Source organism: Patiria miniata, unplaced genomic scaffold, assembly GCF_015706575.1.
Source record: "Patiria miniata isolate m_02_andy unplaced genomic scaffold, ASM1570657v1 HiC_scaffold_26, whole genome shotgun sequence".
NCBI lineage: Eukaryota > Metazoa > Echinodermata > Asteroidea > Valvatida > Asterinidae > Patiria > Patiria miniata.
Genome location: NW_024037065.1, coordinates 6,731,949 through 6,747,757, shown reverse-complemented (window position 1 = coordinate 6,747,757; position 15,809 = coordinate 6,731,949). Strand labels below are relative to the sequence as shown.

General features: G+C 41.4%; 1 protein-coding gene across 5 annotated transcripts in view; it reads right to left on the bottom strand.

Moving 5' to 3' along the window:
* LOC119733780 (F-BAR and double SH3 domains protein 2-like) overlaps window positions 1-15,809 on the bottom strand; it is a 105,216-nt gene that overhangs the window by 51,182 nt on the left and 38,225 nt on the right. For all 5 annotated transcript variants that reach the window (XM_038207142.1, XM_038207144.1, XM_038207143.1 and 2 more), the window contains exons 5-12: window positions 12,474-12,618; window positions 10,794-10,930; window positions 9,653-9,845; window positions 8,466-8,588; window positions 7,357-7,452; window positions 5,397-5,546; window positions 3,639-3,783; window positions 1,938-2,035 (exon numbers count right to left, since the gene is read on the bottom strand). In XM_038207142.1, coding sequence (XP_038063070.1) covers window positions 1,938-2,035; window positions 3,639-3,783; window positions 5,397-5,546; window positions 7,357-7,452; window positions 8,466-8,588; window positions 9,653-9,845; window positions 10,794-10,930; window positions 12,474-12,618 — 1,087 coding nt within the window. The remainder of the gene's footprint in view (window positions 1-1,937; window positions 2,036-3,638; window positions 3,784-5,396; window positions 5,547-7,356; window positions 7,453-8,465; window positions 8,589-9,652; window positions 9,846-10,793; window positions 10,931-12,473; window positions 12,619-15,809) is intronic.

Sequence of the window (15,809 nt, the reverse complement as noted above, 5' to 3'; positions counted from 1 at the left end):
ACGATTTGTTTGCACCGCCACTGAACCGTCGGCATCAAGCACGAAAGTCATGCTCAGGTGTCACTAAGAAGTCATGGATTTATTGTGGAAAAAGTGGCAATTATAGTGGAACGAGCTGATTTTCAACACAGAATAATTGCAACCATCACAGAATAATCGCAACCATGCTCACGTCACCCACGACGCCACGTCAACGATTCGCAATAAACTTAGATGATCCGGATGCGCGCAAGACATCGTAACTTCACACAGGTCAACTGCGATTGATTCCTGCCTGTCGGGAACACGTTTCGTCAGGCCGCAGAAGTTAACATTTTAATACTCTTGCGACTGTTGATTTTCTTAAGCGCTGACTGATTACAAATTTATATCATTGCAGTCACACTCAGGTCGCAAAAAAAAATTGCCGACTGAAATCAGGGGTGTGAGTGGAGTTAAAAAAAAATAGCTGAAAATAGCTGAACCTGTAAATAACCGAACCTGCGAGCGCGTAGAGCGAAGCCCTTACGGTGTGGGGTTCGGGGCCCGCCCAAGGGCCCCGGAAAAATTTTGAAATGTAGATGCTCTGTGGTGCATTTTAAAGCCCCCTGGCATGCCTGGGCCAACTATTGGTCGAAAATGTTTTGTAATTTATGCATGTTTTTAAGTTAACTTTTCCTTCATATTGGCTTGAAACTGCCTAAATGGCCAACTTGTATATGAAAACTGGGAAATTCAACCGCCGTTTTCCATATTTTAACTCCTTACTGCAGAATATTGATACACATCGTCATCGCGTGTCCCGGCTTCTGATCGAGTCGCCTAATTTCTGCCCATTAAGTTAACCATGTGTTCCATCCAAATCCATTTCCACGGATTCGTAACCTGAGGATCGGTTTTGTCAATGTCCGAATGAAACTCCGAACCACTTGGGATAATAACACATTTGTGTTGCACTGACATCTCGCGGAATTAATGTCAAAATACGTTCGAAACATTTGAAACGACACACTAACGTACGTACATGTACGTATCAGCATGCAGCGGAATACGCAGCAGGATGCGTGCATGCAATGAAATGCACACATGAACTTTGCCCCGCATGATGCCCTCTACCGGCGCGGCACGTCGGCGACAATTTACTAGTCTTATTTCAAGGCTTTATATTTGCAACAAGACGATGTTTACAACGAGTTATTGTGGAGATCATCGCGTGTCACTACATGCATAGACACAGGAACGGCCGCAAAGAGTCCCAACGCGCTTCATGGCGCATGTGTGAATATTCATATTTATCTGCAGCCAATCACAGCGCCATGACTGTTGGTTCCCTGGATGCTGTTTACACGTTGTGTACACACGCGGCTTCGAGCTGAAAATGCATGCACATGGCATCGTATAGTACACACGTACGTACGTAAATGTACATGTACATTTGTACATGTACATATACATTGAATACTCGCTTGCACGCATCCCATCTCAGAGCTACGTGTACATGTATGTTGTAGAGAGCGGATCGCGTGCGTTCGGCGGCGGCGGAAAATAAAATAATCGGAAATAAAATCAAAGCTTACGCGCGGGGGAAAAAGCGGTGGGAAATCTGGACCATCGGAAGAAAAAAAGCGGAAAACAAAATGTGGCACGCTGAACAAACAAGCGGAAATCCGCTAAATAGCGGAGATTTCACACCCCTGTGAAATGTTCCCGGCGGTCGTAGCTCAAACGCAACTTGATCCTGAAAAATCAGTGGCCGTCGCTCTATGTCATTGCAAGGTCAACCTGATGGCAGCTTTAAAATCTCCTATTAAACAAAAAGCGGGTGCAGAATAGCCGAGGTTTGGCAAACGCCCAATGCAGGGCTAACAAATGCTTCCCTCTATTAATGAATATCAACACCACCGGTCATTTATTGTTGGTTGTTTTAGGGGATTTGGGTTTTTTTTATGGACACTTACTTGTTTAGCAGCTGCCTGCTGTAGCTTCATCTGGGCTTCAATCTCGGCTTCCTTGGCAATGGCCTCGTAGGCACTGTCCACCCACTGGTCAACGTTGACTAAGGTAAAATAAATGTCAATTAATTATTGGCAATATGTGGTTAGCATGTGAATGGTTTTATTACGCCTTTTTCTAGCTATTGCATTTAATAATCTCTTCTTTTTTTTCTCCAACTGCTGAAAAGATTTCAGCTCAAAAAAAAGTTTATCTCACCAAAGTATTTGTACTAATTTCTGCGATTGTGAGTCCCTACTGTAAAGTGGAATTTTTTTTTTATACCCAGCACGATATGTGACAGAGGGCTAACCCCCTCCCCCATCCCCCAATCTCCTTATACCCTATACAAACCCTAGACTATAACACTTCCCCCCTAGTTACTGCTATCTCGGCAAAACGTTGTTGTGCATATGCCCTATCTTTTCATGTAGCTAGGGCGTTCATGCGCAATGGCCCCTTGCATAAGTTCCACAATAAACCAGTTAGGTATTCTAAAATAGTCTGGTGCACAGCAAGATTCGACGATTGTTTTCGGGATAACCGCGGCAGATAAATGCACACAAGGCTATGGTGGACGTGGTAACCAAATCTGCATTCTGTGCAATTTTCGAACAATCGAAAAGAGATGGAACTTTCGTTCACACAAAGGTTTTGACACACAACACACCTAAAAACACTTTGCTGTCCCAATATTCTTTTGCAAAATGTTATAACTTCAGAACACGATGATCTCTTCAATTTTTGCTGGTACCCCGCTATGGTTTTGCACGCATACGATGAAATTGAAGAAAAATCGGCAAATCTTGATGTGCACATGCACAGTTGGAATACCAAACTGGCTGACTGCTTTGTATGGCGCATGCTTAGTAGACTAGCACACCGGTAACCTGTGTGATAGTTTACTACGCATGTGTATTTAACCTGAATCCTCACGTATACACTTGGCCGAAAACTAGCGGCTGACACGTGATGGTGCATAGACCAGTGAGAATTCGGCTCTCGATCAGGAATATGTATAAGGTATATTCATAAATACCTCAGACAGTTTAGCCATTCTTATTGGCCGAGAGCCCGTCACATGGCCGGTCTTAAACGGATGATAAAGACATGGCTAGCTGGTCTTAAACACTTTTCCAGTGTCACATAAAATGTGGACTCCTAAAAATCCAGTGCCTCTTACTGTTTCATTGGTTGAACGTTCACAATCCTCACGTAGGCATGCGCAACACTACCAGTGGGTCAGAATTTTTTAGTTCTAAATTCAAAACGCAACGCCCCAGGTGCGTTCTGTGCGACATCGCGCAGAACGTGCTACGGGCGCGTCAATTTCCATAAAAGGGTTGTTTACATCTTACTCGCCAGCTGAACACTCCATTATTTTGCTAGAGGGATGTTTCAAAAAGCTGGAGTGAAGTTGTTGATCAAAATCGGGATTTTTTTAACCAATTCCTTGATTTGTTTTTACCGAAAAGGTATTTATGAATGGGAATAAATATGTGCTCGGTCGGTATTAATCACTCTGTTTAAGACTGCTTAGAGTCTGGGTGCTGATAATTACCCGAGCCGGAATTATGAACACCCAGACTCTAAGCAGTCTTAAACAGAGTGATTAATACCTCTCGAGCACACATTTATTCCCTTAGTAAAGAATGGGTGTGACTTACTGCCAGCATTCCTCAGCATGTTGAGTTTGGCCTCTGCTTTCAGCTTGGTGGTCTCTGACTTCCTTAGAGTCTCCCGGAGCGTCTCGTGTTTCTGCTCCGAGTCCTTCTCCTGACCAAAGCCGCTGTCTGAGGATGTGTCCGATCCCTGACAGAGAAAGAGAAAGACAAAAAAAAAATGCCTGACATTAAAGGGGCACTAGGTCCTGAAATCCCCGAAAATTTTATCTTTTGGATTGTTTACTTAGCCTATTTCAAACATCTGGTTGAAAGGAAAACAACCTAATGTCTTACCGTTCCCGAGAAAAGAAAAAAAAACAAACGCTTGTTTACATTGGACATGATGGAGTATGAATACGTTTTTCGTGTTGTTCTCAGTGTACGATATACACATTGTGCGTCTCTGGAACAACGGTGACCAATCACCAATGCAAAAAAAAACGGTTTCTTCAACGTCCGCAAAAGGCGAACACTTTACGAATGAAATCACAACTAGCATCCAAACAGCTCGAATTGATGGGGTCGCAAAAGTGGACCCCGAAATTCGTTCTCGCACGCATAATACAGGAATAACACAAAAACGCCCAGTCTTGAAAGGATAGTTGTGTGGATGTTTATATCCTACTTTTAAATGTTATTTCCGATAAACATCATCTCGTTCAAAGCGCGTTTTGTAGCCCAATTGGGCTGTTCCAGGACCTAGTGTCCCTTTAATGGTAAGAAAGTGTTGTGTTTGTAATTACACGTAGTTCCTAATCTCTTAAAGGGAATTTACAACATTTGCTTCTGCTGTAATTTTCAGCAATGGATGAATTTTGGGGGCCCACAACAAGCAATCAAGTATTTAAGTTCAACTTTTGAATTAAGAGCGGGACGCTCCTAATTCATTCTGAATAGTGTGTGCAATATTTGAACTGGAGCGCACCATTTAAAACCAATATTTAAAGCTGTATAAAGGTCTGCAAAAACAAACAAGCAAATTTATTTGTTACAGGACATTATATTCCTTTAAATTTCGTTTGGAAAAGAAAATCAAAATTTGGAAAAAGCGCGTATATACCAACTTTTAAAGCTATAGTCCATCATTTGCAGCCATCCGAAAAAGTAACTGGCGTATTATTGTTGAAAAACATACTTGGTTGAAAGATAGTAAGTGGACTAAACTCCCTGTGAAATTAATCTTTCTGGCAAGCTATCATTTTGAAGTAATCAACGAAAGAAGGCCTTTCCAACGGTGCATCTTAAGACGCACGGTAAGAAAATTTAAATTAGTAGTTCGTTTTGTTATTCGGTGCAGCGCGCGCAAGCATTGGCACGACGCACAGGCGCGCGCGGTTGCTTTAATTCGTCGGATCAGTGCGCGACATCGCGTATGGCTGCAATTCAAAACAATTCAAAACATGATTCAGCAACTTTTGATTTGAAATTGAGATCCTAGAATGCTGTTTTTCTCGGAATATACAGCTGAAGTTGAGCTGAAACTTCATCAGGTTAGTTGTTCAGTATTCTTCATTAGATTTTGAACACTTTTGTTGCTTCAAATGAACAAAATGCACAAATTACAAATGATGGACTATATCTTTAAGCTTAGCATTTACGGCACATGCCGTGCTATAGCCGCACTACTGCAGAGCTCAATTCAATTAAGTTCAGCACGGCAGTGTCACCAAGTTTACAACAGGCCTTGTTCAGTGTATCATTGGTAAAGTTCCGTGATGCTTCACAAAAGGGTTTTGTTTGCGGACTGGGTAGAAAACTCACCTTGAGTTGTACCATAGAGTTCTGCACTTCTTGAAAGATCTGCCCATTGTCTTCTATACTCTTGGCTTGGCGTGCCACCGACGTGGCCCATTTCCTGGCTTCACGGTCCAGATAGAGGGATTCCTTCTGGTCGATAACCATACTAGATACCTAGAATTAGAAAAAAAAATAATTGTTTGACCCTTTAGCACTTGCATTACTTTGTACCTGAGAAAGTTCAGGAAAGCTTTAAGGTAGCAGACCAGTAAATAAACTTCCATAGACCCCAATGGTAAATGCTCCTACTTCGAGACACACATCAAATTAAAGCTTATTTCATCATCTTTCATTTTCTTTTCAATTTTCGGGGGGTCAACTGATGACTTTTAGGAGAAATTTCCTTCTGAAGATGATCACCCCTGAAAATAGTCCTGAAGCCCATCAACATTTTGAAAAAACGATGCCTACACTCCATTGCCAAATAGAGCGCTTTTAGGGTCCAAATTACATCCAAATTACACAGAACTGCAAGCTCCCAGTCCTGTGCACGGCTTCCACCCATATTTTTTACAAACCCTCAAGTTCATGGCCCACAGCATGCTCAAATACTGAAGATTTTGAGGGCATACAAATCGTGATTTGGCCGGCGTAGGCAATTTCGGACCGATTTACTGGTCTGCACCCTTAAAGTCAAAGTACACCAAGCTACTCCAGTAATGTACACGTTTGCGGCATAGTACTCTTTTTCTTCCAACCACCGCCAATGAAATTGATTTTATAAGCCCTCTTCGTCATCCCCCAAGATTATCCTCGTGATATTTTATAGTAATGCATTTTGTGAAGGAAAATCTTTAACCTGCGATAAAAATAAAAGAAGGAATTCACCATCCCAATATCCCCCTTTCTTGGCTTAAAAGCCAGAGAGGTTAAAAATTGGACGTAACACACGTTGTAGATCTATAAACATAGAGCAAGGACCCAAGGAGTTCGTACTCCAAGACTTCAAAAGTAAAATGATGGTCGCCGCGCTCGAAAGCTACAATAGAAAGCACCTGGCGCCAGCTTGCTCAGTTGCTCACTACGCTAATCTCGACACAATAGAGATCCGCGCTCACTAATGCCAGAAAAAGGAGTTTGCATGGCTTCGTAGACAGTACCATGGTAAATACGCATGCGCAGTTGTCATACATCGCTAAAAATGAATGATTTTGAAGTGTTTGTTCGCAGTTGGATGATACTGTATATAAATGTGGTCAACATCACTGGAACAATCATTTCATGAAGAACAAAATGCTCTGTACCTTTAGTGTGAAAACTTGTGAAATTTTCCAAAAAAAACACATTTCATCAATGATATATTGCCAATTAAAATGTCTGAAAATACATGAAAACTTATCTGAAAGAAATCCAATTTATCTCCAAATTACAGGGACAGATAACGCTTTTAAGCACCAACAACTGCACATTGCTAACTTGAGTTCATAACTCACATCTAACAACTGCGCAGTTGTAAAAACCTATCTTGTCGTAAAATATATTTTTCAAAAAAGAGCAGCGACGTGACATGACTTATTATGCAGCATATAGGGAGGTTGTTGGTTACCAACTAAAAAGGTGGCGATGATCATCGTGTTCAAAGGCCGCTGGCATTCACGCATTGAATGGTCGAGGCTTGCGGTCACAGTGCTGTAGCTATAGACATTCCCGAGGGATTGGTATGTTAATGGTCAAAATGTAAATCGCCCAAGAGTTCAGACTCCTTGGGTCCTTGCTCTATGCTGTAAATGGTGTCCGGATGTAGTGTATTCCTGTAAAATTCTGGCAGGTTTTTGAAGTCAATTTACACGCCCTATTCAAATCAACCTTTCAGAGTTAGGGTTACAAAGTCTAATTCCTGCTTTGCATTTCGGAAACTACAAATGAAATTAAAAATTACAGAAATTCAGTGAAATTTGCTGAAATAATCTCAGATGTCACCTACCTGGTCTGTGTCGATGGGTGTGTAGTGATATTGCAGGGGTTTGGTAAACACGGGACACTTCTGAAGGAACCGCTGAGAATGGTACTCCCTTGTGATCTAAGCACAGTGCATGATAGCAAACAAATGTAAAATTTACAGCTTAAAACTAAGGATTGAAAAAATGTTACTTTTTGAGCTGTGCCAAATGTAAACTCATTAAAAATAATAACTTTGGATTCACATCTATTTATATCCCTGATCGGGGATGTAGTTCTCCATCACGAGTCCATCGCAAGTCCGTCACGAGTCCCTCGTAAGTCCATCACAAATCCATTTTAAGTCCATCGCAAGTCCATCGCAAGTCCGTCCCAAGTCCGTCACAAGTCCGTCACAAGTCCATCGCAAGTCCATCGCAATTCCATCACAAGTCCATCACAAGTCCATCACAAGTCCGTCACAAGTCCATCAAAAGGTCATCACAAATCCGTCACAAGTCCATCGCAAGTCCATCACAAGTCCATCACAAAACTGTCACAAGTCCATCACAAGTCTGTCACAAGTCCATCACAAGTCCATCACATTTCCATCACAAGTCCGTCACAAGTCTGTCACAAGTCCGTCACAAGTCCATCACAAGTCCATCACAAGTCCATCACAAGTCCATCACAAGTCCGTCACAAGTCCGTCACGAGTCCGTCACGAGTCCAGCACAATTCCGTCACAATTTCGTCACAAGTCCGTCACAAGTCCGCCACAAGTCCATCACAAGTCCATCACAAGTCCATCACAAGTCTGTCACAAGTCCATCACAAGTCCGTCACAAGTCCGTCACAAGTCCATCATGCACGCATGCGCATAAATGGGCCTTGCGGCGAGAAGCAAAAGTGGTCCATTGAAAATGTAAAGGCCTACAAACATTTGGGTCATTTTCTCTCAATTTGTCCAGGATTTGTCGCTTTTTATCTTTAGAAAACCCCCTTAAATCACTGTAGGCATTACTCTCTGGCCCAAGTGTGTTTTCTTCGGGTCACAAAATAAAACCTTAAAAATTGCTTTCGTCCCGTGCGCACAAGGGCGAAGAAAGTCAGCAGGGCTCCTTTCCGCAAGAACTTTACTACTGTGCTCCTTACCAGTTCTGCCTCGCCTTGTACTTTGTCGAAGCACGCCCTGGCGTAAGTCCCCAGCTCAATTTCTGTTGTGGCAAATATGGAGTAGTAATCCTTCAACCTGTCGTAGAAGTTCCCGTCTAGTGTCTGATTAAAGCACAAATCAGAAAGAAAAAGGAAAATTTGGGGCTTACAGAAAACAACAAGATGAGGCAAATCAATTTGACCGTGGTGATTAGTGCAGATGCTGTTAGTTTCGATTGTTCCAAAACCCACAGATTCCACTTTTTAAAAATGATGTTGGGTCGACCTATTTTTACAATTGTTGAGCACTGTCTTGAACTGACTTTTCAAAGGACTAGAATTGGCTACTACAGAGGCGGATTCCTCAAAAGTAACGTAGAAGTTTATATGAATAAATCTGAGTGAGAAGCACTGGAATCCAATGGTTATGGTATGCGAATCATGTGTGATGGTACATGTACATGTACATTGATTCAAGCTCTGATGGGAATGTGGTGTAAGTATTCCTAGGCAAGGTACTTTACATCAATTACTTCTCTCAACCAGGGAGTAAAAACGGGCACCTGGCATCCATTTCACGAAACTTAAGATGTGTTGAACGCGTCGTAAGTTCCTTGACAACGACTTAAAACACGTCACAAGTTACGACGTGTCTAGCAGTCATCGCAGTGTCCTTTTCTTAGCCAGTTTTATGCCGTAAAAAATACATAAACGAGACTACAATATCGAGACAATGAGTGTAATGTTGTAAATGGAAGATGCATAGAAGTAATAATGTATTAGCCCGGAATATTGCAGTTGAAATTTCAAAGTAGCTATACAGTCCACCGCGAGCTTGTTTTCCTTTAAAACTGCATCACACGTCCGCTATTTAGTTTTACATCTTAAAAACTATTCTAGAGGAAATTCGATGACTCTTTGTTGAATATCAGACGACTATTTACTGTACGCTACATAAATACATATAACAGTCACCATGGTGTGCTATAAATACACCTACGACACTTCACACTTGCAACACGTTTTGTGAAATGAATCGCAAGTTACAATGAGTTTCGTGAAATCTGGTGCTGCTCTCGTAGCCTGATGTGAACAGGGATAATAATTGGGAAGTGTTTTGAGACATTGTTCAGTTCTGGTACACCTTAGCCAGTTTGTTTGTCGTTCCTAGCCGATTTTCTACTCACGGACATGATGTATGGAAGATCTGTGGAGTAGTATCTCTGTTGGTGGGCGTTGGCGGCGGTGATGGCCAGCAGGTACTCGTTGCGCATGTGGGCCGAGCGCCGGTCGCAGGTCTCCCGCCGGGCCGTCAGCTTGGACATCTGACGCTCCAGGGCCGACTTGGACTGGAAGAACTTGAGTGAACCTTTCTTTAATCTGGATCAAAGCATTACAGGTCGTATTCCTTATTTTTTTAATATTCACTTTCACACACAAAAATGTACGGCAGCAGTGTTTGAACTACTGGGACTCGCAATACTGTGAATCGAGGGTAAGAAAACTTCAGACTGTGAAAACCTTGAGATAACAAAATAGACAGGCACAAAAACAACAACCAGTCCATCACTTTACTAGTACTCTCATGTAAAATGTGTCACAAAAAGTAAGACATGTGATAGGTTGAAATTTCACAATCTAACACTGTGGTATGGACTCTGTGAACAAATACCCCCTCATTGGTAAGAACGGGAGAGTTGGGGGAGACCACTGAGAGAGACACCCAAACGGATTGCCAATGACGCCTGAAGCTCATGTGAAGACACTATGGCTTTGCGCACATTCAGAATAAAAGAAGTTGTGTGTACTTCGAGCTATACGTGCGGAAAACCAGTACCTTCTGAAAGTGGTAAAAAGGGTGCTTCATGTATCTCTTGTTCGTGCCGATAACAAACAAGTCTGGTTACAAGAAATTCCCAATACCAGCCCAGTCACATGGCACATGATGAAAAAAAGAATAGATAGTTGAAATCATCACGGTCATCTGAATACCTTATGAATCGACTTAGGTTGTGAGGACTCGTGACATGTGTGAGGACATGTGGGGACGTGTGAGGACTTGTGAGGAAGTGTGAGGACATGTGAGGACTTGTGATGGACTTGTGATGGACATGTGAGGACATGTGAGGACTTGTGAGGACTTGTGATGGATTATTGAGGATTCGTGATAACATGTGATGGACTTGTGAGAGCTTGACTAAACTAGAAAACCTTGGGATACCTCACAGTACCCTCTTACAAGAACTCAATATTTGCATGCCGTGCTTCCCTTAGATGTGGAAAAACTCCATGCCCAACATCCCAGCAGCCAGTTACATCAGATCTTACTTGGTCTCAGCATCGAGGGCCTTTTCCCTGGCTTCCTCGGCGAGCGTCTCCGTGTCGCAGTAATTCTTCTTGGCCTTGGAGAGGTCCCTGACCGTCGTCTGAACCTCCTCTTGACAAACATTGAACATGTCATCACACTGGATCAAAAGGAAGAGAAAAAAAAGAAGACAGAAAAAGACATGACACAAGATGCCAGTTTTCACCCTCGTATTGTCTGATCAGTCACACACAGTCAAATTCAATCTTGTCCTTCTGCCATACCTTTATACACAGGCTAGTTACCAACAGTCAGATCATATTTCTTATAGTCACTGTGACTAGTCAATTGCTATCAACAGACAAAAACCAGTATTACATGTAGGTACAGCTGGCATAGCAATCACCAATAGGTGGCGCTAGTCGCGTTCAGGTAGTACACACGCAATCCGGGCTCCTTCGACCAATAGGAATACCAAAATGCGCGAGCGCCTTGTAATTAGGAATGCACACGGCATACGGACGGACATGGTGTCACCTCAAAATAGCTTCAAAATTTTTTTGCCGGATTAGTCAAAGCATAGCTGTATCAAGTTGCATAAACAGTCACAGCCTGTCAATTCTGCTATACATGTATGTTAGGCAGGGAACACTCAACTGTTAAAAACAGCGATTGATTTTGACTGCTGGGATGGCCCATCTGTTTCTTGACATACTTACTCATGCAGACTACTTAAGAAGTGTTGGACTTGTTGCTGTGTACATCACTCTATTTTTGGCTGTTTCGGCAACCGGCCCAAACAGCCTTTGTTTTCGTTAAAGTTTTTATTTTTGGCTGTTTCGGCAACCAGCCGAAACAGCCTTTGTTTTCGTTAAAGTTTGTTTTTTTCTTCTTCTTTTTTTCTTCTTTTTCAGCCATTCCTCATAGCATTTGTACACGGTTTTACAGTGGAAGGCACTTTGGGCAATAAAATCAATCCACTTGACTTTATACTCGGCACACGCTTAGGCCAGCATCTGCAGTTGTGCCCCGAACATTGACGTCATCATGACGTCATCACGAGTCACATGACGTCACATTATATGCGCTATGAGAATGTAATCACATGCCACCATTTATTATAAACAGAGCTACACATCCTTCCTTGATGGAACTTATACTTAAAACTTAACATGTCACACGTCACAAAAAATACCGAAACAGCCCTGTGTTTGTCCACAAACATAAATCTAGTTATTTTAGGCCAAAAAAAAAAAATAATATTCGGTCTCTGGTCAGACCAAAGTTCCAGAATTGACGCGGCCACGCGGCTTCTTTTTTTTTTTTCTTCAAGCTTGGATTGTACAGACAAGGTGGGTACTATTTTGCTTTTTTGGTGTCCTCATGTACATTGGTGTCCTCCATAATTTGCCTTGGTGCTTTCGATCATTTGCCTTGGTGCAATTTCCCATTCCTTGGTGCTCTTTGGTAAAAAAAATTGAGGAGGTGCGGAAATAGAGGGCGCTGTTGGAGCTACCACGGAACATTTTGGAAAAAAAAAAGATCGACGCGCATGATTAAAATCGACGCGCGCGCTGACCAGAGACCGACTTATTTTTTTTTGCCTTATTTAGGGTTTTTTTCGGGGGTGGGGGGGGGGGGGGGGAATCACATGTGTTCACTATTTTAAGATGCAGATTTTCAAGGCCCAACCCAGTACAGACCTTTTTCAGTGTCTGCGCCCGCGTGTTCTTCTGCATCTTGATGACCTCGGCGATCTGTGAGCTGAGCGTCTCTGAGGCGGTCACGCGGGCCTTGGAGACTTTCTCCGTTTCGTCCAGGATGGCCTTCCACACCTGTAGGGCCAGTCTGTGGACACAAATGGGTAGAACAAATAATGATCATTTTAAAATGTCTCTTGGCTTTGGTGACCCAAACAATTTCTGGAATTGATCCCAATAGGAATGGTTCACAATACGATGCGACACCAAGCATTTGCCCAGGAGAGGCCACATTTGAAATTTACAAATACCTCCCCCCCCCCCCTCAACGGTTACAAAGGGAGAGTTGGGGGAGACCACTGGGAGAGACATTCGAATGCATTGCTAACGACAGATGGCACTCACGAAAAGAAAAAGATGCTATAGTTTTGTCACAACCTTCCAGGGCATTTTGGCCAGAAACCCTGCTAAACAGCAGCAACATGCAACACTTGGCAAAATTACAAGCCTGCCCAGTGTAGCAAGATCCAACAAAAGTCAAAAGTCTCAAAGCCGAAATGCCTCAGAGTCGGTGGTCACCAAATGCAGCAGGGTACAACCGTGGCATTGTTCAATTGGACTCGTTGAGATGGAGGGCTATCTCCAAAGATAGCTCCGGAGCTAGCTGCATGTAGCTCCACCCAAAACAGTTGTCACTGGGATGCAATTTACACCTCTGGAGCTATCTCTAGAGCTAACCAGGGCCAATTCTATTTCTATGCAGAATTATAACACACCTCTTGCTTGTTCTTTATCCTGGTTGGCTGAAACGCAGTCACGTGCGATTCACTAATATAGGATAGTGTATGAGAGACATGTCGAGACATGTCAAGACATCGCGCGTCTAGTTCACGCGAGTATAGTGCCTGATTGGGCACTATACTCAAAAATTTGTGACTGGTAACAGCGCCCTCTGACTAAACTCAACTCAAAAATTTAATCTAGGGAATCTAAAAGCATTCCTTTAATTGTTGAATTGCTTACAGCTGAATTGCTTATGAGTTAATTGTTGTTAAAACAGTTCAATAATAAAACACTGAAAGGTTTCTTTTGTTATTTTATATTTTGGACAGAGGTGAGTTATAAAACACATATGGACTGGCATAATTCAGTCGCTAGTGTACCTCTATGCCCCCCTCGGGCCATCGGCCTCGGGAAATAGGACCCTCTTCTGGTCACTCACAGTCCCTCGGGCGCATAGACATGCATTAGTGACCGCATTGCCAGTCTATAGAAGTTAGCTACACTGTACAAACAGAGAGTCCAGTCTCAATAAAGTGAGTCACGAATCTGATGAAAGTCAAACTTTCTGTGCCATGTTTTTCTGTGGTTCTAATTATTCTATGCTTAATATCCTTGTTTTCACTTCCTCTGCTTACATTGTAATCTGTTGTAGTGTCACAATCTTTACAATTTAAAAAAAAGGACTTTGCTTTAAAGACTACAGAGTAAGTACAAACAGATTGAAGAAATATAGAAACAAAACTGGAACTGATCTGATTCCAATTGTACACGCACATTTGTAGATTAATTCTTGTCAAACAAATTGTACACAAAAGTAAACAACCTAGATAACAATACAACCTTCTGATAAATCTGTCATTTAGACAAAGCAATCTGTTTTTGAAATATGAATTGTAAAAATATAATATAAACATATAAAATTGATGTAATTTTCAGAAATGGATGGATTTGGGGATTAGTATTTTACAGCAAAATTGTTACACTGACCTGTGAAAGTACAGTGTTTATGGATGCTGGAAAAACCAAGAGAAAAAAATAGTGTTCTTGTAGTCTGGTTCCCTGATCCTACTTCAGGCAAACGGAGCATGTTATAGACATCGGGGAATTATCAGGTCAGGGAACTGGACTAGCTGGTTTGCACCCGTTCAAGAGTGTGTAACCGATTGCAAACAAAATGTGAACAAACTAAATTTGGTAAATTCGGGGGAATAATTGAAGAAGAAAAAAATTCCAACGATGGTCGGCCGACCATCATTGGAAATTGATACCCAAAAAATCCACTTTTCTTGAAAATGACAACACGCCAGGTGCCATGATTTCACAGGATGCTTGAGACTATTATTCACTTTATACAGTCAATAAGTTACAATGTATTTCATAATAAATCAGTAGTTTTGTTTTTTGATGTTTACAAATAAGTTTAAAGAGTACCGGTACTTAGAACATTTTTAACTTCAACTCAGATGAAGGATACTATCGTTACGTCACACTTAAATGCAGCAATGTATTAATTCTTAAAATGAGTAATTCATGCATTATGCGTCCATAACAGAGCTTTTAATAGCTCAGTGAATAAACATGACAGTGTGTTTTTCAAATCTCACACATCCATCATGTAGTAATGGTCAGAGAGATTACAGACTAGGAGTTTTGGATCATATCTCTAAATCATTCATTATACATTATTATGGTTGATTGGCTCTAACCACAGAGAGTACACTTCCTTTCATAACGCTGTAATTTGTAAGTAACGTTTAATCCTCTGCTTCATCCTGTTTTTCCTTCTTGCTTTTCCCTGAAGTGAAAACTAATCCGTTTAACATTTGCTGTAAACACGTATTGATTGTTTCAAAGAAAGAAAACCTGCTTTTATTGATCCATGCTTAAAGGGAAAATACAACATTTGCAAACATCAAAAATAACCAAAAAAATCTATTAAATTATTTTGAAATACCTTGCTAGACTGTAAGTGATTGACAGTCTAAAGCATCCTGTAAAATCATGGCACCTGGTATACTGTCATTTTCAAGAAAAAGTGGTATTTTTGTATCAATTTCCAAACTGTTTATTTTGTTTGGTATTACATTTCGGGGGATTTCGATATTACAATGTACCAGAATTGTATGTATTTCAATATAGAATTTTTAAAAATACAAATATTAAAGTACAACAAGTCAAAACTACACGTAAATCTACCAAAACAGTCTGTGATGTTGCAATTTTACATTTCATTCAACATGTTGCTATTTATATATATAGAGAGAGCTAAACTTGATTAAATTTTAAACGTGTGACTACTGTTACAGGGCGTGTAGAATAGATTTCACAAGTATGCAATAGAAGTAAGTTGATGAGATTATTACCTCGTATATGAGGCAGATCCAATGTCTATTGCATGACCCAGATGCATCTAATTAATCTATATATTGAACCTGAACATTGTGCATGCACACTGTCTGGGCTGAGCTTTTCTGGTAAATATTAAACTTTTATAGCGCACGGGGCTATGCGTAGGCTTGAGTCAATACCGTCTGTGTGATTCTGAGTCATATACTG